The sequence below is a fragment of the Sapajus apella genome, unplaced genomic scaffold (assembly GCF_009761245.1).
Source record: "Sapajus apella isolate SASKATOON/1434 unplaced genomic scaffold, GSC_monkey_1.0 scaffold36, whole genome shotgun sequence".
NCBI lineage: Eukaryota > Metazoa > Chordata > Mammalia > Primates > Cebidae > Sapajus > Sapajus apella.
In genome coordinates, this window is record NW_022436976.1 from 17,893,203 (window position 1) to 17,916,873 (window position 23,671).

General features: G+C 43.2%; 1 protein-coding gene across 2 annotated transcripts in view; it reads left to right on the forward strand.

Moving 5' to 3' along the window:
- WLS (Wnt ligand secretion mediator) overlaps positions 1–23,671 on the forward strand; it is a 132,039-nt gene that overhangs the window by 54,289 nt on the left and 54,079 nt on the right. For both annotated transcript variants that reach the window (XM_032296630.1, XM_032296631.1), the window contains exons 3-5: positions 16,868–16,992; positions 20,833–20,994; positions 22,454–22,590. In XM_032296630.1, coding sequence (XP_032152521.1) covers positions 16,868–16,992; positions 20,833–20,994; positions 22,454–22,590 — 424 coding nt within the window. The remainder of the gene's footprint in view (positions 1–16,867; positions 16,993–20,832; positions 20,995–22,453; positions 22,591–23,671) is intronic.

The window sequence follows — 23,671 nt, forward strand, 5'->3', positions numbered from 1 at the left end:
GTCCCAAAAAAAAAAAAAAAAAAAAGAATGACCGCAGTGACAGCGGGCATGGGGCAGTGCTTTCTTTACAAAGTACTATTGCACTAGGGATGCTGATGCTTGTCTTTGTTGCCAGTCATTTGCTTTGGCCTGAACTTGGCCTAACTCCCCCTCTCCCTCAGCATGTTCCATCATCCCTACTGATGTTCCATCATCCCTAACTGGCCACAGGATCAGTCCCCATGCCTTAGGTGATCAGACTAGCAATGGGCCCTTGGCCAAAGGGGAAGCAATCAAATTCTCTCTTGTAAGAAATTGGGTTTCAGTAATTTGAGGTCTGCCTTTATTAGCACTTAAAGTGAAAAGCCCTGAGAGCCACCTGGGCAGTCATCATTCAACACGTGCACGGAGAAGCTGTGATTGTTGGCTGGCTGAGTGGGAAGACCAGATGCAAAGAGGTAAATGGAGATGAAGACTATTGGTGTAATTACAACAGACTACAAGAGATGACTTTACTCTTGACAGCTTTCTGTTCCTGGTTTCAGACCCTCCAGCTTGTCAACATTTTCAGCCTTTGATTTTCCTAAAGCACTCCTGTATCCTTCCAGCTGATTTCTAGTCAAGTTAGTGAGGGTGAAATCCTGTTACTTGCAAACAAATGTTCGCTGATTAAGACAACTTTTATTTCATCTGATCATCTGAACAATTATATGCGGCAGAGTGAGGACACTGAGGATGAGAGAGTTTACATGATTTGCCAGTCTCCCAGCTGGGAAGTCGAGAGGCTATGAGTGTACATGATGTTAGGACTCTAGTGCCTTGATCCCACCATGAGTCTATTGATAGTGCTATGGAGTTCTTCCTGTTCTGAGTGGGAAATTATACTAGATGACCCCTAAGGTCCCATCTACTCTAGCTCTCTGAAGTTGAGAGTCCATGACTCACTTAAGATTCTCTGGCTTTATAAAAAAATCTCATTGGTATCCCTTTGGTTTTGTAAATAGATGACTTCAGAGACCCTCAAGTGAAAACCATTCCAGAAGACAGGGCTCAGTCAGGACAGATGCTCTTGTTAGAGGGTGAGCTAAGTGTTGAAATGAGTGAATTTTCTTTTCTTTTGTTACATGTGACCTTGTGTTCAGTTCTGCTCCTTAGGTAGGCAGACAGGGTTGGTGTACTGGAAGTGTATTTTTAGTCTGACATTAAAAAATGTATCATAGACACCAACACAGGAAGCAGTTTTTAGGTGAGTCAGTGTATAAATAACCTCAAAGAGTTTCATGATGGAATGGTAGATCTTTCAGTTTAGCAGTCTAGCATCTGAAAACCCCTTCCCAACTTCATTCATTCATTCAATAGGCATTTGGGGGGCTTGTACTACATGCTAGCATTTTGCTCAGTATATAAGAAACAAAGATAAGTCCTTATTCTTCATAATACAATTTCAGAAACCATCATTACCCTCTTTTGTTTAGTTTATACTACAAGACTGAATTCCTTTTTTTTTTTTTTTGTTGAGGTGGAGTCTCGCTCTATCACACAGGCTGGAGTGCAGTGGTGTGATCTAGACTCACCACAACCTCCGCCTCCCAGGTTCAAGCAGTTCTCCTGCCTCAACCTCCTGAGTAGCTGGGATTATGGACGTGTGTCACCACACCCAGCTAATTTTTGTATTTTTAGTAGAGGCGGGGTTTTACCGTGTTGGTCAGGCTGGTCTCGAACTTCTGACCTTGTGATCCATCCGCCTCGGCCTTCCAAAGCGCTGGGATTACAGGTATGAGCCACCAAGCCTGGCCTAAGATTGAGTTCTTTAAAGGCAGGAACAGCGTGTTGTTCATTGTTATGCCCTTATACTTAGCACAGTTCCAGGCACAGTAAATACTCCATGTGTATTCAAAATAATTAGGAGCTCACAGTCTAATTCATGGAGAGGGAATTTAAAAATTACATCAATGTGTTCAGTACGTTAAGTACCCAATGGAGTACATAATCGTAGAAAGGGAGATGATTAACTCACAGAAAAGGAAATGTTTTGATTGAGTCAAAGGTGGGGTTTTAAAGATGTTGGAATCTGTGATCACCTACACTGTGAAGGAAAAGAAACAGTCCAAGGGCAGTCTTATTTTTTTTGGGGGAAGTGGAAGAGATTGGGTAGACACCTCCAGCACTGGGTTAAGTACTTTCAAGCCAGAGTATTTGGGCTGAATCATACACTATGAGTGTTTGGCCTACTGCTTATAAATTATGCGACCCTTGGAAAGGATGTTTTTAAAACTTCCTTGTACTTCATTTTCCTCACCTGTAAAATAGAGATAATAGCAGTACTACCTTTAGGGTTGTTTTAAGGATTGAACTAGAATAGTATATGTGAACCTTTTGCTTAGTAAGTGCTGGATACATATAGTAAATGCTCAATATAAGTAAATAGTTGGCTAGGTGCAGTGGCTCACACTTGTAATCCTAGTACCTTGGGAGGCCCAGGCGGGTAGATCGCTTGAGCTCGGGAGTCTGAGACCAGCCTGGGCAAGGAAGTGAAACCCTGTCTATTGGAAGACCTGCAGGCCTGGAGGAACAGTGGGTGAAAAAAGACTTTTACATTCTTATCTCCACCACAGAGGTTTCCCTCAAAACAGATGCCCCTCATGCATCCCTTCATAGGCTCTCCGTAAAGGTCATGGGTCGCATTCCCTTTCCAGGGCTGTAGTTAACATGCCTTTCCTGGGAAAGGAATCTGGGCATTAAGCCTCTCCATTACACGTCTGTTTGTAGTCTCTCTGCAACGAGAAGCTTACTATGTGCTGTTATCTCTCTCCGGCAGTTAGGCTATGTGGTTTGTCTTTTACACAGAGTTCCGGTTTTTACAAGAGCAGCTCAGCAGAGCCAAAGTTACAAGCTACATTTTAACTTTTCACGTTATTCTTTGTGTTGCCAAGTATGATTAGTATAGAGCATAACAAGTACAGTAAAGCAAATAGCTCATCTCAGGCAAACTAAGTTGATGATAACACAGTAAACAAAATGTCAACCACAGCTTCTTCTCATAATCTCAAATGTCTCGGATTTCGCCAGTCCTTCCAGAGGCTTGGGCTGCTTGGTTACCACCGAGGGGTCTGACACATTGCCAGCACCTGTCTCTACAAAAAATACAAAAATTATCAGGGTGTGGTGGCATATGCCTGTAGTCCCAGTTACTTGGGAGGCTGAGGTGGGTGGATTACTTGAGCCCAGGAGGTCGCACCACTGCACTCCAACCTGGGTGAGATTCTGTCTCAAAAAATTAAAAAAAAAAAAGAGTGAGTAATTATTATTCCTGGACTTGAAGAGAGAGGAGGAATTGTGTTCCAGAGACAGCAGGGAAGCCCAGAAACTTAGGTGGCAGGTCTGAGTGTTCAGAACAAGGACCCAGTGGATGTTAGCCACGGGCCTTTCATTACTTCGGGACAGTGGTTATTAACTTCAGGTCAGGAACTTTAACCTTGGGAGAAAAATGTGCATAGACCGTATTTGCACATTTAGCATTCATATTTCAATGGAAGCCCTGAAGCTCATCCATGGAATTCAGAGGTTTATGAATCCCAATGAGGCTACGCCCCATGAGTACCAAAAGGCATGTTGATCAGCGCTGTAGCAATTGGAGAACGTCTTCAAATAGCAGATTTGGGAAATTCTTAGCATTTTTAGGAGAATGTGCCCACTGGCATGATTTAATTATATTTGACTATAAACATAGCAACATGTAAATTAAAATATTCTGAAATGGAGGAATGTTAAGATGGGAGCAGAGGTGTATGGGAGACAATCTCTTAGAACAGAAGAGTGGTGAGGGAAGAACAGGATAAGAGTTAGCAATGGGAACATTCTTTTGGATGAAGGTAATTCTGTGAAGGCATTAGGTAGAGAGAAGGAGATGTTGATTATGTATCTCCTATGCATGCTCAATGCTAGATGTTCAAGGTTAAATCTGTACTGTTCTCTGCGAGGGTATTATTATTGGAGAACAAGTTTTAAATTTTAACAAGTATGACATTATGGATGTTAAGTGACTTCTCCAAAGTCATGTGATTTGTAGGTGAGAAAGTGAGGACTAAGACCATATTTTTCTACCATGAAATACTCTGAAATAACATGTTGTGTGCAAAGGACAGTAGGCCCATATGTTGGGTTACAGAAAAGTGTCCATATTAGAGAAGACAGATGAGCTGCTGAAAGACAGAGGGGCTGGTAGATGAGTTGCCTTGATGACCAGCTAAGAAAATTGGAGTTTGATCCTTAAGAAAAGGAATTGAAAATCACTTTTCTAGTGCTGAAATAAAATGTGGAATTCAAGATTTCAGACTCGTAGCTTGTCCTTTGAATTATACAGCAGCTGAAAATTGTATTTCTTTTTTTCCCATCTGGACTTCTCACTTGGTGGTTTTCCCAACGGGAGGGCATCTGTGAACCTTTTAATGGGAGAAGTCGTAAAGCTGGGTTAGGGCTGTGCTCACGGGCCGGCTTCCGAGGCAGGTAAAATCCGACTCCCTTTTGCTTTTCAGCTACAGACACAGCCATCGCTACCACCACCAGCTGAGTGACTCGGAATCTAGGGGTTGCCAGTAATTGTGGGTTTAAGTCACAGAGGAAAAAGATAAGAGGAGAGCCAGGCTGGTTTTTCCACAATTAAATGTTGCCTCTCGGGCTTCTCTGTTGGCAGGAATCCAAGAGGTCAGGAACCACCAGCCATATTATTTTTGTCCCTGGCTGCCTGCTCTCATTTGTATCCCCTCCTCATTCATGGGAACGAAGAAAAGGTGGGTTGGAAATAAAAAAGCTTGTTCTAGCCTACTTTTTCCTTTACGAAACTTGTCAGAAACAAAGCTTTCCTGTGAAACAGGCGGGATCCCTTCTAGCAGCTGGCTTTTCCTGCAAGCGCTTTCTCTCTCCTTGTCTCTTTCTGCTGGGAGCACAAATGTGTTTTTGGGGTTAGAGGTATTACCGTTGCTGAAATCTACTTTTCTCCTTGTATAGTTATGCTGCTATGCAGTGTTATTTCTCAAGCACTGCCCTGTCTTCTGGTTCTCTGGTGTTTTTGTATTTGTTAATTGTTTAACTCTTCTATTAGTCAAACTCCAGTTGCTATCTCTTGTCAGTCAAACTCCATGATAAGTTCCCTGAGGACAGGAATGGTTTTATAGTTCTTTGTTTTGGCCTCAGTGCCTTATATAGAAGGCAGTAAACAGCTGGAGGTGTTTTAGATTTCTACATGCATGAAATATTAGAACTAGAAAGGATCTTAGTAAGCCTATGATCCAACTATAGTATTTCATGAAATAATACATTATGGAAAGTGACTTACTCAAATTGTATGACTAAATATTGGCCTTTCTAGAACAAGAAGCGAGTCTCCTAACTTTCCTACACCATGACTCAGAGACATAATGGAAAAGTCCTGGAGCTGCTGAGTCAGGCAAACCTGGGTTCACATTGTGCCTCCCTCTCATCTTGGTAGCATGGCCATGGGCCTCAGTTTCCTCACTTTGGGATTGCCTATGATGGCTTCTATCTGGCTGGCATCTGCGTAGGTGAAATGTCTTCACATAGTAGGCAGTCAAAAATGTGAGCTTTTAGGAATCATTGTTCTATTTCTTTGAAAGATACTCCATTTACTAGAAAACACATTTCTGAGATCTTTTCAGCATCATAAAATGGTGCCCGATTGCTCTTGGTGAGAACTTCGAGGGATAACCGGCCAGTAGGGCTCTTGGGTGGAGGTTCAGCCTAGAATGGGCTAGAAATAGAAATTAGTCCCACCCACGGGACATAAGGCTCATAGATGTACTGCCTTTTCCTTTTCCCAGCTGACCCTCTGTATAAGGGAGTTTCGGTTGATTTACTCAGCAGTTAGTCACGGAGCCCCTACATCACTCACACTCAGAAGAGGATGTGGAGTAGTGGAGATCGCCACGCCAGCAGACCCAACTTGCTTCCTACACAATGTGAACATCAATGTCATAAACCACTTGATGAGATAGGAAAAGCCCGGGGCTGAGGGAGGAGGCGGCATGCAGGGGCCCGTGTGTGGAGTGACGCATGTAGAGACCAACACAACGGTGCTAGCCTCACCTGAAACAAAGAGTGATGATTGTAAGGGAAAGGCTGAGGGAGATGGCTGGAGAGGAAGAGCAGAAAGGGAATCCAGCTTAACACTCCTTTGTTGTGGGTGGCTTTTATTGAGGGAGGAGCAGCAGAGATCTTCCGAGGCTCCACCAAGGGTCATGGTTTTCCATTATGCTTCCTTTTCTCTCACACAGACTTAGGCTTCATCCGCCTTCTTATAGTGTTATGAATCTGTCCATCATCTGGAACCCCGGGTGGCAGTTGAATATTGTCCCATTGTCTCCTGGAGCCCAATCTGGGGAATGTCCTGGCTGACTGATCAAGGGGAGGACCTTATCTTCAAATAGAACCCCAAAGCCGAAGTGCAATAATTTCCCACATAAGACGTACGAAACAAATACTCCATGTGAATAACACTGGCCTGACTCCAGCAATAACACAGCTGTTGAAACAGCTTAGTCACCAGGGCGATGGAGGTATGTGGTGAGGGAATGTTGGGGTGCCGTGATCTGACATTAGCTGGCTGGCAGCAGCGCTGAGAGCCAACACCGAGCTGTGGGAGAGCTGCAGAGAGAATCTGCTTCCCGTCCACAGGCATTATTCCCTTGTTTCTTTTGAAGCCCAACCATAATCCCCTCCCTAGGCAAGGCAGACTAAGGAGGAAAACGGAAAACATTTCAGGACTGAGGGGAGGGAAAGAAATGGTTTGCTTCTTTTAGACACCTGGTTTCTTCCCCTTAATGATGCATGTTTATTTCCTGGATAACTTTTTTTTAAATGCCCCAGGCGAGGCAGAGTATAATTTAGATATGGTGAAGGGGAAAAAAAACTCATTGATTTACCTTGCCTAGAAAAACGTCTTGACTGTTCTTAGCTTACTTGTGTCCAGGGGACGTATGAAGAAGTCAGCAGGGAAAGTCCTGGCCCTGCTGCCTGATATTGCCCGAATCTCTGTAGCGGTTCATCTGCCAGAGCTTGCCTGAAAGACTCTGGGTAGATCTGGGCAAAATACTTAGCTGGCTTTGTCAGGATTTTGGGAGGACTAATAAACTGCCTTGGAGTGACCCCATCCCTCTTCCAGCTCTTTGAAGAACTGACCTGTGTGTTTTCTCTTTATCCTGAACTCCCTCTGCACTGTTTGTTTTGGAAGTTGTTAAGTTAAATTAGTCATCCCTTTCCTTTCCTGGTTACTGTATGAGAATGCAGCTGTCAGTCTGTGAACTCTGCCATCATCTATTTTTAGATGCAGTGTGAATGAAGCTCTCTTCTCTAATTGCATTCAGAGAGAGAGATAGAGAGAGAGAGAGAGAGAGAGAGGGAAGGAGGGAGGGAGGCACGCAGGTAAATTTTCACAACGATCAAATCAGCTATTCTAAATGCTCTGTGTACTGACAGTGTCCTGGAGAGAAAGCAAAGAAACCCACTGTGTGTTTTCCTCCCTTGGCTGTCAGGTTTGTTTTCTTTCCACATTGATGTTGATTGTGGTCAAATAGGAAAGTGCTGTTGCCACATTTGCTTCCCAGTGTTTTAACACTTGCCAGCTTGGATGGTTCTGAGTTCTCTAGCTTTGTTAGCAAAAGCTTGGTTCATCGCTGGGTTCAGATTCCTTGGTAAACAGATTCCTTAGAAAATATCTTTCTGGCTCTATTTTCTACAAGATTAAATCATCTTAAGCACACTGTGTCAGCAGCGGGCCTCAGTTTCCTTAGGATGTCTCTCTAGCCACTGCCCCCACATCCCAGTCTGTCTTCTGCACAGCTGCCCAAATCTCCTTCTTTGCTTTACTACCCTCTAAACAAAATGCTGCAGTGCTCAGTGCAAGCTTCTTCCCTTTGTCATCAGACCCTTCCTGTTCCCCAGCCTTCCCTGTTCCCTCCACTCCCTCTCGCATTCCCTGCCATACTGAATTAGTTGCTTTCCCTGACTGCACCCTGCTATTTTGTGCTTATGTGACTTTTTAGGCATGGGGCTTCCTCTGCCTGTAATGCCTTCACCTATCTTGTTGCCCAGTGAACTCCTACCCTGCGATTCATTGGTAAATATCACCTCTTCTCAGTAGAGTGAGCCAGAAGGTTGTGTCTTCTGTACTGCATTTCCTGACCTTCTCAGAACTCTTGATCTTTTTGTGCTGACTGTATACATCATATATACTTTGAATGCAGTACAAACTACATGAAATTATACTTATTTATGTGTGTAACTGCCTTCCCCACTTTACCGTAAACAATTTAAGGGCAATGACTTTGCCTTATATGCCTTTTTATCTCCACTCTTGTGCGAGGAAGCCAGTAGGTGCTTAAAAATATTTGGTGGAAGCAAATATAGAGTTGGATGGTCCACCTAGCGGCAGGGATTTCAGGCGTGTGCACGCAGGGGGTTGCGGGGAGTAGGAGTAAAAAGGCAGGGGGTGGGGAAGGAAAGTATGAATGTCACCAATATAGAGCAGGCCACTTGTTTGGTGGTAGAGCGACAGGAAATTTAGGGTTGTAAGAGTTATTTGGAGAAAGAAGGATGGTAATCATTAATTTGGTAAATATTTAATGAATATCTTTTGTGTAAAAACATGAATGATATAACTGTGAACAAGACTGAGGCAGTCCCTGGCTTTTAGGAACTCAGCCTAAATAGATGGGAAGGGAGAGAGATGAGGATAAGCAGTCAGGTAGAAACACCATGGAGAATAAGTGTCATATTGCTGGGTGAACAGGGTGCTGTGGGAGCAGGAAGAGGGGTGCTACATTGAGTTCGGGTGGGTAAAGGAAGGCAAGAGTAAATCTGGGGGGAATTCCAGAAGATGAGTAGGAGTTGGTCTGGCATGACTGGGGATGCCAAGCACTGTCTGCAGCCCAGATAAAGAAGACTTTTATAATTCACCCTCTCAAAGGGGGCATTTCTTTAAAATCTGGTGTGATTATGGGTATCCCTGAGTATAGCAGGTGTAGATAACCTTGAGTAACAGCCTTGAAATAGCAGCCAGCATTGGCTGAGTGCCTGCTGTATGCCAGGCCCGTGCTGAGTGCTTGGCACGTATTATCTCATTTACTCCTCACAGTCATAGGAGAAGGGCATCACCATTGCTATTATCCTCATCTGACAGATAGACACATTTAGTGACTTTCCCAACATCGCACAGGCACCAAGTGGCAAAGGTAGGCTGTGATCCCAGACTGTCTGTCTCCAAAGCTGAGCTCTTGCTTGTCTTCCAAGGCAGGAGGGGAGAGGAGCTGTATTTGAAGTGGCCATCCTGGGTAAAAGGAGTAGTGAACGGTCACAGAACTAGAACCTAGAGTGCTACTTAACAGCTTAGCCAATTATGCCATGTAAGGAGTTTTGATGTCGTGCTGAAGACAGTATAAAGGCATTTGAAAGTATTTCAGAAATCATTTCTCTAGCAGGAAGTGTGAAAATCAGACAGGAACAGGGAAGGTGTTTTAATCATGGTGGCTGGAGATAATGGTGGCCTGAACAAGGGGAGTATCCGTGAGGCAAGAGAGGAGGATAAATCTGGAAGACACCTAGTGGAGTTGACCAAATTTGGTGCTTTGGATTGGCGAAAAGTGAACGTGCAGATTTGAATCTCAAGAGGGATATCTGGACTGGAGAGGTTGACTTGCATCCCGGGAGCAGATGAAATCCTTCAGGGTGAATGTGTTGAGTTAGATGGGTGAAGAGTTACTCTCTGACCTGGTGAACACCAATGGATATGCATTTGTCTATATTCTGTGGTACTTCAGATTCATTTATTTTAAAAAGCAATGATGTCTCTGCTTACTTTTTCAGTGGTATAGCCTTGAAGCAGTAGTAACCTTGGTTGCAGTAGGGGTAAGTGGATGTTTTCTAACTGGATGTCGCTTTGAAGAGAACCTAATGTGAGCACCATTCTCCCTTATCCTCGTCATGTTCCATAGACAGATATGTGAATTCAACCAGATGATAATACATCGGAATACAGCAAGGAATCAGTTTTTCAGTGCTTAGAAATATGTCTTCTTACATGTGGAAAATAATTATCCGCCATTCAAATGCTTGGTATGACGAGGAAAGACGAGCGAGGCGATGTGAACTAAATTGTTAGGCTGGTTTGCAAAATAATTGTACTCATTCATTTTTATAACCACTCACACCCAGGCCTGTAGGGCATCTTAAGAAAACAGCTAGGGCCAACTTTATAATTAGCTGAGTCCGTTTTTGCCAGACCTAACCATGTATAGGACAGGGTTGGTTTTGTTATTTCCTTAATTGAAAGCGTCAAGAAAAATACAAGCCAGGTCAGAGAGTTTTTTATTGGGGAAGGAATGCTGGCATAAATAACCTCAGATTATATGTCTGCCAGAGGCTGGGAGGAGGCTCATCTCTGCGGCCTCTCTCTGAGGTTACCCAAACAAACTCTGGTGACTGGCAGCTCCCCTATGGAATGTGGGAACGCACACGAGCATTGAAACCTCTTTAATTTTTTTCCCAGGGCAAAGGCCCAGGAAAGTCACAGTGTCTCTAGGAACCTAAAAGCTTTTGACAATGATAAAATCATTCTTTATTTCCTCTAATATATCTTGTCCTCTCCTTTCCCTGCTTTTATTCCAGTTAATAGGTCAAAAATATAACGCAGCCATCTTGGGACTAGATGGAGAGGAAAATGGTATTCATAGCAGCCTTGGAGTCGTTCCCACTGTTTCCATACCGCAAAGGTGGAAACTGAGACTTATCAAGGTTGTTCAGGTGGAAAGCCATAAAAGTCGAATTCAAAATCAGATCTATTTGGTGCACAGTGTGTACACTTTCTACTATCCTGGCTGGCAAAGACCTGTTTCAAATATAGGAGGTGTAGAGAAGGCGTGCAGAAGGTGAGAGGCATTCTAATGTCTTCCTCTGTTAAGGTTCTAGTGGCCTTTCATTGCGTCACCTTCTCCCCCATCCCCACCCCAGGGACCATTCTTACATTAAGAGAAGCTGCCCTAGATTTCTTGGGGACACTAGACTTCTTTCCTAGCTATTTCCAACCCCCCTCCCCCAACCATCACCGTTGTTTGGGGCTTATAGAAAGGACTTGCTCCTCTCTCTGACTTTCCACTTGCCTACAGAAAAACTAATTGGCTGTGCTTTTTGCAAGCAGGGCAAGGCAGTATAACTGGTATAGAGACAGACTTCCTAAGGATACAACTAGTTGATGCTTCCCAGTGTGGAAAGGTATGGATCTTTCTGCCTGTAATGACACTTTACCGTCTAGGTCTGCTCCTATGGAACCCTAGAGCATAGGGGAAACTACCCCCATAACAGGATGGAAATAGTAAGTGTAACAGACTACAGTGCCTTTCCACACTTCCCTTCCTTCGAGTATTCTGAATGAATTCTCCACCCAACCAAAATATGTCTCCAAAGCTATTTGAGAAATGTGAAGCTTGGTTAGCCCATAGGACCTGTGGACTTCTACACCAAAGCTGCTGGTATAGTGCAGGTATGGAAAACTATGGAGTTCAAATCTACAAATGCCCTATGCTGATACCTTACAACTGTACCCCATGAAACTGGTATAACCAGTGTCCTTGTTTTATAGGGAAGGTTCTCCAGTGCCAAATGTAGCCTAGCCTTCCTGCCGTTCTCTCAGGGAGTTCAAATTGGATTCTTCACCTTCATTATCTCTGGGGAGTGGAGGGGGAAGTATTGCCCACGCAGTATCCCAGGAGTCACGAAACCAGTGTTTTATTAAATGCAGCATCGTCATTAATGCTGAACTTTATTTCCAAGTCCATTGGCAGCAGAAGAGAAAACAATTCAGGTGACCCGCTTAGCAGTTTTACTATGTTCCTCTGTCTAGTGCTTTCCTGTTTCTGAGTTTTGTGATCTAGGTTTGGATTATGGATTCATAGTGGGAAGCTCTCTGTTCCTGAAACCTGGTAATTATTTTGAATTAAGGATAAGTATAAGCGTTTCACTTCCCTAATAAAATGACAATAACAATACCTTACTCTTCATGCTTTCTACTCTGTCTTAAGCATTTTTCATGCAGTAACTAGTGTAATAATCACAAAATTCTAGGCGTTAAGTCCTATCCCAACAGATAAGGAACTATGTCTCCTGAAACTGACCTATGCTACCTCATGCCTGCTCTCTATCTGGGGTCGGGAGTGATACCACAGTCTAGTGAAGGCCACTTGAACAGGTCATTCTCCCTGTGGTTTCTATTTTTTATGTATATCATAAAAGATGGCAGGATGCTATGAGACTACAGGCTATGAAGCTCCAGGGTCCTCAGTCTGGTATTTCTAGGGGCAGGGCTTTCTGAGTTTTGGCATCTTCACCTCAAACACAGGAATAACACCTCTGCTTCAGATTGCACAGGAAGTAAGGAGATGATAACTCGAGGAGACGGCAGAACATGCTATAAATTTAACAACCCATAGTAGAAGGCTTTAGAAAGCTGAGATTAGAGAATTCCAGACATTCTTATGAGCTGCACTTGCAGGAACACTGCCTGTTTCTCTCCTATAGAAAGCTGGAAAGGTGTTTAGTCTGAGTTGAGTGGCTCTTTGACCGAGTGTGCTTGATGCAGCTGTTAGTTTCTTTTGAACTCTACTGTGTTTTTTGGTTTGTTCGTTGTTTGTTTGCACCCACAAAGGTAGGAGAGTGCAGTGGGGTCCTCATGTGATTCAGATTGAAGCCCTCCTGTTTACTAGCCATATATTCTCTGACAATTTTTATAACATCTTCTTCTCATGATGGATGTGAGGCCTGAAGAAGGCTGGTGCATGTTAGCCTCTGATGAAGGAGAGCTATGTCTCTTATTAAAGACTTAGCATATTCATATCATGTGACTGCTTTGAGGGGCTTCTTTTATCACAAGTTAGCCAGTTTTCTTTAAGCAATACAAAAAAAAGTGATTTCATTTTAAGGCAATTTCAGTGACTTTATACAAGTTCCTTAAGATCTGGGGGCATCACTTTACTCATTAATTAAAAGGAAATATTCATGTCCACTTCATGGAATTGTTGGTAACATTACATGAGGTAATTTACACGAAAGCACAGAAACCACGGGATCTTAGTATGGAGTAACTGTACATTAAAATACTGTTTGCAGTAACTATTTTAAACTACATATTTTAAAACAGTTTTTCCTTTGGCATCCCTAATAGAGTGAATAACTTTTGAAGCTGGGACCAGGCAAGGAAGCAATTTTATCTCGCTTTGTCTCTCTGAGGCTGCCCTGAACCAGGCCCACCTCAAACATATGTGGGGCTTGGGGAAAGAGTTTGAATGAAGGCATGTCTATCATGTGTCTAAATATTTAAAAGTGGTCAATCAGGCCAGCAAACTGGTAAGCCAAGTACAAGCTCATTGATGATGAGTTACCTACATAATAAACTGAATGGTCAGGTTTGAATTGAGGATTCATGAACAACTTGGAATTCTGTGCCAAAATGTGACTGGCAAAGAAATGTGGTCCCCTGTGCCCCTTTTCTCCCCACTTCTGGCTCCATCCCATAAAGAGAGGAGCCTTGCATGCTTGTGTATGGACACCCTAACCTCCAAGCTCAGGCTCTGTCATATCTTCCAACAAATAGCCTTTTCACCCCAACCCCCCCAAGAGTGCACAAGTGGTTATCTAGTTCCTCTTGGGAAGCCAGATCTGGAAAGAGGCCACACAGACCTTGGAAATAAGATTAGAGTTCAGAACTGTCTTTGCAGAATGTTCTGGGGTCTGACATCTCGGAGCATAGTCTAGAAATGACGGGGTTGGTAGGCCCTGGGTATACATATCTTCTTCACTTGGGAGTCTTCTTGTCCTATAAAGAAGGGAACAACTGGCTGGGCACAGTGGCTTACGCCTGTAATCCCAGGTCTTTGGGAGGCCACGGTGGGTGGATCACGAGGTGAAGAGATGGAGACCATCTTGCCAATATGGTGGAACCCCGTCTGTACTAAAAATACAAAAATTAGCTGGGCATGGAGGTGCATGCCTGTAGTCCCAGCTACTTGGGAGGCTGAGGCAAGGGAATCTCTTAGAGCCAGGAGGCAGAGGTTGCAGTGAGCTGAGATTACACCACTGCACTCGAGCTTGGCTGCAGGGTAAGACTCCGTCTCAAAAAAAAAAAAAAAAAATAGCGAACAGCTGACAGAGTGGGACCCTTTAAAAGTGTGGGGCCCAAACTTCAAAGGCCCTCTTGCCTGTATCTAAGGCCAGTGTTGTTCTGAACCTATGGCTCCAAGGAGAACAACATGTGAGCTATTTGTAGCCTATATGCGAGATGACCTTTTTATAGCTTTTCATATTTGTACCCTGTGGTTCTCCAAGCACCCTTTCCAATACAGTTGAAAGTCCCAGTTCCTACTCCTGGTGTTAGAAGTAGGATGTACTTTATTGCCTAAGATTGGATTCCATGGAAGCTCTGGCTGATTCTTTCTGTTGACCACTAAGGCTAAGTGGGGAGAAGTTGTAGCCAGCTTGGTCCGTGACCAAGGGGAGATACCAACTCTGAGCATTGCTTCTGCCAAGCTGGAAGTTTCTTCTACAGACCGTTGCTCTTCTCCACATCCAGCCCTGAGTCTGTGTATTGCCCTGGTGTCCTCAAGTCCAAAGTCTGTCCTTGGATTGTGAAGAGATGGGAAGATGTGGGAGAACTGAGGTCCAGCCATTTTGTGTGCAGACTTTGACCCCGTCACCCCATTGTCAATGCCATGCTTTGTTCTGCCTTCTGCAACCCCTGGCACTTTCAAATTCTGAGTGGCTTCAGGTTCCTGCAGACATATTGGCTCACTTGTCTAGAATATCCCCTCTATAAGAGTGTAGGCTGTGGCTGTCAGGAAACCCTACTTCATGTATTTTTTTTTTTTCTGTTAAAAAAATTTTGAGGCCAGGCACAGTGGCTCATGCCTGTAATCCCTACACTTTGGGAGGCTGAGGTAGGCGGATCACCTGAAGTCAGGAGTTCAAGACCAGCCTGACCAACATGGAGAAACCCTGTCTCTATTAAAAATACAAAATTAGCCAGATGTGGTGGCACATGCCTGCAATCCCAGCCACTTGGGAGGCTGAGGCAGGAGAGTCACTTGAACCCTAGAGGCGAAGGTTGTGGTAAGCCAAGAGCACACCATCACATGCCAGCCTGGGCAACAAGAGCGAAACTCGGTCTCAAAAAAAAAAATTCAAACTCTAGTCTGCTCATGTCTTTACAGTTAGTTTTTTCCCCTGTGATTTAATATGTTTTGCTTTTCTTTACTATCTTTGTCTTTATTCTGTGAAATTTCAGGAGGAAAACATAGCAGCCAATTCACCATGTTTAACTGAGGGTAAAAATGATGATAATAATAGAATAGTGGGTACTGATGTTCATTGAGGGTTTCCTCTATATCAGAATGGCCTCAAATCCCTTCTTCCATGGATTGTCTCTTCCTCTTCCTAGATTTCTTCTGAGAACCAGGGATCTGCCATGCTGCCATGTCAGCTTCAAGCCGCCGTAGACCAGTGGATAGAAAAGCCCTGCTTTTTCAGAGGGCAGTTATTCCTATCTGTGTCCCTTGTGACTTGTGTGTGTTCAGGTTTAGTAGACATTTATTAAGCACCTACTGCTTACTAGGCAGTATACAATGCCTTCACTCCCTTGACTTTTAATCCTTGACACAGCCTTTGAGGAGGTGGGTATTACTTAGATGCGCAAACTCAGGTGCCTGGATACTGAGACTTCTTCAAGGCTGAATAGCCAGAGCCTAAAACTGTTTTCATTTCCATAACTCTAGTGATGGCTGGATCTCCAGTCATTCATTAACTTTCTTAAAACATTATTTTGTGATTTTTTTTTTTAGCTCATCAGCTATTTTTAGTGTATTTTATGTGTGGATCAAGACAATTCTTCTCCTTCCAATGTAGCCCAGGGAATCCAAAAGATTGAACACCCTGGACTAGATGATATAATGAACATAGGCAGGATGACCTTATGTGATTTATGCTTTTTTTTTTTTCCTCATTAAGACTTCTCTGTTCTTGAACTTGCCCATCATAGTATAAAACAGACAAAATTGATAGGTACAATGTTTTATTAATCTAATCTCCTTAATGAGTTCTGTGGTGAGTTAAACCTGCTCGTGGTCCAGTCCCTACCGTTATGGAAGTATGTGTGAACATTCATTTGTGCAATTATGTATTTATTATTATATTCCTATCTGTGTATAAGTCTTTAATTTTGGAAAAACATTTTGCCTTTTACATTAACTTCATGCACACTATGAAGGGATTTTGACTTTTGGAGAAGTAGCAGATTCTATATTTGAGGGCTTTTAGGAATAAGCTTAGAAGGATGTTTTCAGACCAAATTGTGACCAAAGGGGAGCCCCAGGGGGACATGCCTGAGGGGTGGCTGAAAAATTTGGTCACGTTTATCAGAGAGGAAAGAAAACACAGGTAGATGTGCTATGGTTTTCAAGAACGTAAGGTACTTTTTATGGAAGAAGCAAGGACTTCACCTTCCATGTGGCTTCTACAGGCAGACCTAGGACCAGTGGTACAAGTTACAGGAGGCTGAGATCTGACCATTTGCGTTCCCTCAGAGGGAGTGAGGGCCCTGTCTCTGGAAGTGTTTAAATGGAAGCTCCTGACTCGAGTGGTCACGGGAGGGGACCCAACATTTGGCTTAGACTTTCATCCTATGACTTTTAAGTCTACAGGTTTGGAGTTTGATAGAAATTAATATTTCTCTTTTGTCTTATTGGTTTCCATGGCAGAGCCTATACAGATTTTTTTGAGCTGTTTCTGAAATATCTTTCCAGAGGCCATTTCTGAAATTGTATCCTTTCTATTGCAGGAGAAAATGCAGAAGTTTCCATGGATGTTTCCCTGGCTTACCGTGATGATGCGTTTGCTGAGTGGACTGAAATGGCCCATGAGAGAGTACCACGGAAACTCAAATGCACCTTCACATCTCCCAAGGTACGACCCTTGCTGTCTAAGCCAACAGAGCTTTTACTTGGTTCCCAGGTATGTGGAAAGATTTGCTTACTTTTCATAGGTTTGCCCCTTATTTCTTCGCATGAGAACAGCTTTGGTAATACCTGCTCTGCGGAGCATTTTATTTCCTCCCGTCTCCTACCACTGGCCTTTCCTAACTTTGCTTTTGCCTATGACCAAGATTTCTTGTGAAATAGCAAAAATATGAAGTTGAAGCCTCTGAGTACATTGCCCCAGCCTTAGCCATTTTTTCCTAAAGAGGAAAAAGATTGGGTGGTTTGATCACTGACAGCATGACCTCAGGTAAGAAGCTTACATAATCCATCTGAGCTTCAGTTTTCCTTCTGCAAAATGAGGTAAGAGTACCCACCTTGGAGTCTCTGTAAGGCCTAAATCAAGCTTGTCCAGTACGCTGTCTGTGGGCCACATGCAGCCCAGGACAGCTTTGAATGTGGCCCAACGCAAATTCATTAAAACATTTCTTAAAACATTATAAGATTTTTTTGCGATTATTTTTTTAGCTCATCAGCTACTGTTAGTGTATTTTATGTGTGGCTCAAAACAGTTCTCCTCCTTCCAAAGTGGCCCAGGGAAGCCAAAATATTGGACACCTCTGGACTAGATGATACAATGAACATAGGCAGGACCTTATAATTTAACATCTCATCTTGGACATGTTTGAGAGTCAAAGGGGCTATTAGCCAGATGGGTCACTAGGAAAAAAGGTATGAACTAAGGCCCTCATGGGCAAACCTTATACCCTACAACCTAAGTACCTATTGCAGTGTTTTTTGAAGCACTAGAGGAGTCCCCCTCCCCAGGTTTCTTAGACCAAAGCCACAGAAATTATGCACTGAGAACTAATAGGTGCAGCATCACCTGAGAGCTTTTAGGAAAGGCAGATTCCCAGGGCACACCCAAAACCTATTAAGTCAAAGTCTCAGGGGGTAGGAGCAAGAAATCTATGTTTTAACAGGCCTTCAATTTATTACCTTAAACTTAATAAATTTTGAGAGCCACTGCCCTAGACCCTCTGCTGAGTGCTAAATACAGGGCTGTCCTCCAGAGAAAGCCATTGGTAGGTAGAAATGAATGATAGAAAGTAAAGGAAGCAGGAGAGAGGAATAGCTAACATTTTCAGATCTTTGTATGCAGTGGAGAAAATTAATTAAAACATTTCTAGCTGTCTCTGCAAGTTGACTGCATCTTTGAAATACTGGTTGAATATCTAAGCTAGATGGCTTTCAGATCCAGAATTTTATCCTTAGAAAAGGAAAAGTCGTTTCTCTTATTTATACACATGGCGGGCACTGAGTAGCAGGAGGGGGAAGGGTGTTTGCCTGCAACTGCTTCTTAATGATGGTTGCTTAATTATCTTTAGGATGTGTTGATCCCTTTCAAGAAAGATATTAAATGAAAGGTATGAAGGAAATGAATCATCAAGTCTCTGCTTTTTGATTGCAGTGAAATTTAGTCTTGAGTCTCAAGATTAAATGAGAAATTGCTTTAAAGCTTTTGATTCCCTGGTGGATTGTGAAGTTTAAAAAAAAAAGAAGTCAAGTTGCCACCTGCTGTAATTTGTCCTAATTAGCCAGTCTCATGCTGGAGTTGAGGGAGATCTAGGTGGGGGTGGGGGGAGGAGAAAGAGAGAAATCTTTCTTAAGTGCCCTAAATACTGGCAGAAGCAGAACTTTAGTGCATGAAGAAAAGTGTCTAACAGGATACAACGAATTTGTCTCTGAGACAGGAAGGTCGGACCAGTGTCCCAGATGCCAATGTGTCTCTCTTAATTTAAACTTAGGTAAATTTGTGTCACGGGTGGCCATGTTACTCTGTAGTGACAGGGAAGTGTGAGACACCCAGAGACCCATAGCAGGGGATTAGAAGTGACCCTGGAGATCATCTTAACTTTCTGACTTAGGAGGAAACTGAGGCCAAATGAGGCAGGGGGATCCAAGGTACACAGCAAGGGAGACAGGAGAAGAATCAGAGCCTCCTGGCCTGGAGTCCAGGACCCTTTATCACAGCACAATGCCTGCCTTTGGACAGGGCCCATGTCCTCCTTCCAGTTCTGCTACTACTTTTGAGACCTTGGGCGAGACACACCAGATGGTGTTAGACTAAGTAGGTTTTGTTCCCTTCCCCACTCAAATTCTCAATTTCCATAAATAAAATCAGGCCCTGATTGGAAACAAATCAGAAACTGTCCTCTTGCTGTTACCACAGAGGATAATCAGCCTCCTCGCTGCAGCTTGATCCGAGGGCGAATTAGAGCCTGTAGTGAATTTTCACTGGTACCTGCAGAGCCCGCATCCTCCCTGACTGGAAAGTATAAGAGATAAAGGAGTGGAGGGGAGAGAAAGATGATCAATATAGGAAGAATCCTCCGGCCTGCAGTTGAGGTTTGAAAAAGAAGCTGCATTCTTTCTACAGAAGAATTTTTTAAAAATCTCACATACCAACTCTAATCAACTGGTGTGTCTGACAAGAGCCACTCACACCTTAGGGATAAAAACTGTTGATGACTGGTTGGTTACGTCTGCCATGGCGGGGAAGAAGAGGCGGACATACCTCCCCACCTCCACCTTACAGTGTGTGTCTGTCTCTGTACAAAGGTCTGTTTACTGCACTCTAAGCTCGGACTGTCCAGTAAGGAACCCTCGCCCCCAGCCAAGATCTCAGAAGGGGCAGAGCCCCTTCCTGCACACTCTTAGGATATAGACTCCTGTTATCTTTCTTCTCACTTCTTCAGTGGATCTTTGCTCTGAAGATTTATGACAAATTATGGAGGTCTTGCAAATTCAGGCTTAGGAACAACAAATTAGATCTCCCCATCACTTGATCAGGAGGTACCAAGTAAACATTGAAGCTGATATAGAAACCCAACATTGATGGCAGACCCTCATCTTCTGTATCAGGGAAAAGTGCCTGCCTGCTGAAGCTCATGCCTCTACCTGCCCATATTCACCCCGGGCCCCCACCCCTTAGCAGGTGCATATAGGCGGGAGTGCTGGTAAGGTAGAGCAGAATTTAGTTTTCAAAAGAAAGCTGTGTCCCTACTCTCCAATTTCCCTCCACCGTGCTCTGGACAGTATCTCTGAAATTGGCAGGAAGTCCAAGAGACTTTTCTAGACACTGAGCTAAATTTTTCTTTCATTAAAATTTCTCTTCCCTTCTGCCATCTTGGACTGTTAGGAAGCACTGGAAGCAGAGCAGTCTGAGTGGGTATCTCTGGCCACTAATCTTATTATTACCTTTATTCTGTTTCTACCTTCCCTAAATATAAGGCCTCCTTGTGTTTTTTTTTTTTTTCCTGGCAAGTGAATAAAAAGATATTTTCAGCTTCTTCTAGCTTCTCCCTCAGGCCAAAATCAGGAAAATAATTAGCTATCATTAAACAGTGTAATGATTCAGCAAGAGCTTCCACCTGAACATTTAAGACGCTGACTGTTCCACAGAGCCGTAGAGGTCCCTGACGACACACTGCAGATGAAAACTCTTGTAGCCCTGGCGGACAAGATTGTAAGATGCGAGATTCTAATGAAGATTAAACGGCCGAGAAAGGTGTTAGGTGATAGAAGGTGTCTCTGCTTTCTACCTAAAATGTCTGGTTCTACCTTGAGTATGGCTGGTTTTTTGTTGTTGTTCATTTTTAGCTTGGTGGACACCATGCCTCCAGTATGCCTTGTTCATTTGTATCTCTAAAGCGTAGCTGTAAGCATTATATTTTAAAAATCAGTGTTATGGGTCCAAGGTAACAGAATTCAAAGCCAGTCTATTGGAAATAGTGACCCTGCCACAAATCCTCTGCTCTTCTTCCAGACCCCAGAGCATGAGGGCCGTTACTATGAATGTGATGTCCTTCCTTTCATGGAAATTGGGTCTGTGGCCCATAAGTTTTACCTTTTAAACATCCGGCTGCCTGTGAATGAGAAGAAGAAAATCAACGTGGGGATTGGAGAGATAAAGGATATCCGGTTGGTGGTAAGTGAATGTAATTGATCTTGCCTGTGTATTGGAGGGGAACTCTATGTCACACTTGGCATCTCTGCCTCACCTGTCTCATCTGAGAAATGGGAATGATAACATACTCATGATGGCTGAGATGATAAAGTGAATTAATTTGTGTGAGAGATTACAGAAATGGACAACAATGCAATTATTGTGCCCACTTAAGATTTTAAATGGGCTTAAGATCACTTAAGATCATTATAATGATGATAAGATCATGATGCTATAGTTGTGATTGCATAATGAACTACATCAAGATAAAAGCAAATTTTCTTTTTTATGTGTTTTACCTTGCAAGCACAAAGGTTAAAGAGAATAGAGGTGGTTTAGGTTCTTTCCATTTTATTTGTATAATTGGGGGCAAGTTAAAACTTGCTGCAAGGAGGCCATTTCTTTTCAACCTCAATGAAGTCCCACAAGAATTGGGTAGAAACACAGAAAAACATAGTAATTACCTGTAATGTCCTACTATTTAGAGAAATAGCTACTGTTCAGGTTTTGATTGATCTTTCAGGCTTTTTTTAAAAATACACACATAGTAATTCCCTTACAAAAAGTAGGATCATATTAAACTGACTTTTGTTCCTTGCTTTCTTTATTTCATGGTATATATAATATAAATTGGTGAGTGTAATGTAAATATGCTTTCCAATATTGGTTAGCATTTTATAGAATGCCTTTATTAACACTTACCAATCTTAATCTATTAAGCATCTAGGATATCTGCAACTTTCTAATGAAAAACTTACCAAAAACATTTGATCATGTACTAAATCATTATCTTAGCATGGGGAGGAAGCTCTCGGAGCCCTGGTATACCAAGTAAGATGTAAGGCTCTAAAGAGGATTAAATGGTCAAGAGAGTTGTTAAGGGATAGAAGATGTCTCTGCTTTTTACCTGAAATTTTTGGTTCTACATCAAATGTGGCTTTATTGGGGGTGCAGTGGGGGGTGGTAGCTGAGTAGACATCATGCACCCTGTATGCGTTATTAATCCATACCTGCCCTATTAATCCATATCTCTAAGGTGTACCTTTACGCATTAGGATTTTAAAATCAGTGGGATGAGTCCAAGGTAAGATAATTCAAAGTCTATCAGAAATAGCGACCCTGCCCCAAATCCTCTGCTCTTCTTCCAGATCCCAGAGCATGAAGGCTATTACTATGAATGGGATGCCCTCTTTATTTCTCTGGTCTCAGGTCCATAGCATAGGGCAGTCCAATTTTTAAGTCTTTTAATACGTATTTCTGTCATCTTTGAGCAGACGCCAAGGGTGTATGCGGGCAGTGCATGCTATGAATGTGAAAGCTGTTGATCATGAACATTTCACAGACAGGGTCTCCACTTAGCTCTCCCACAAACACATTTGCTAGTAGAAAAAAAATGCTAAGATAATGTTCACCTTCAAAATTATCATCGGTCTCTGCCTAGGGCATCCACCAAAATGGAGGCTTCACCAAGGTGTGGTTTGCCATGAAGACCTTCCTTACGCCCAGCATCTTCATCATTATGGTGTGGTATTGGAGGAGGATCACCATGATGTCCCGACCCCCAGTGCTTCTGGAAAAGTAAGAGTTGGTTTTGGAGTGCTCTTCAGGAACGCTGGCTTCCTATCATCTGCCAAGCTCTCGTTTTTACCCGGGTCCAGTTCAAGCTGCCAGCGTGTGACTTAGGCCAGTGATTTGGCCAGGAGTCATCCTGCAGTCCTTTCTCTCCTGCAGCTTTCCTATGCAAGGTGTTATTAAGTAAATCCTCGGGATTCTACTTCTCTCGCCTTTCTGGTTCTTCTTAATGAATTTATTTTTTGAAGATGGGGTCTCACTCTGTTGTCCAGGCTGGAGTGCAGTGTTGGGATCTCAGCTCACTGTGGCCTTGACTTCCCAGGCTCCAGTGATCGTCCTACCTCAGCCTCCCAGTAGCTAGAGCCACAGGTGTATGCTTCCCAGCTAGTTTTTTGTATTTTTTGTAGAGACAAGGTTTCGCTGTGTTGCCCAGGCTGATCTCAAATTCCTGAGCTCAAGTGGTTTGCCCGCCTTGGCCTCCCAAAGTGCTGGGATTACAGGTGTGAGCCACCATGCCTGACTGACCTTTCTGGCTTTTTAACCTGTCTTTGCTCTTTGGGATATTCCATGGTCAGAATCAGATAGTTGTCTGTCTGGTAGTGTCTCTTAACTAAGCCCAGCTCTTCTCACTTACAGAAAGACAGTGTTCCTGCAGATGCGTCCACTTGCTCTCCACATCACTGACTTCTCCCTTTCTGCCAGATCTTTCCATTAATATACAACAAACATGCCCTATAATCTCCCATTCTTACACAAAGCTTTCCCATTTCCCACTTCTCCCTGAAGCCACATACCCTTCTTCTGCTCCTCTTTACAGCAATGCATTTCAAAAATCTTGTGCATATGTCTTCTTCCTGTTCTCTCTTGAGTCCATTCCAGTCTGGATTCATCTCCACCACTCCACTACAACTGCTTTTCATAAAATCCCCAGTGACCCTCATAGTCCAAATGCAAAGATCAGTTTTTAGTCCTCACTTTTTTTTAACTCATCCCAGTGTTTGACATAATTGATCAGTTTCTTTTTCTTCCCAGATTCTCCTTTACCCTTCTCTTGGTCATCCTTCTTTGGTGACTAGCATTTAGTCTC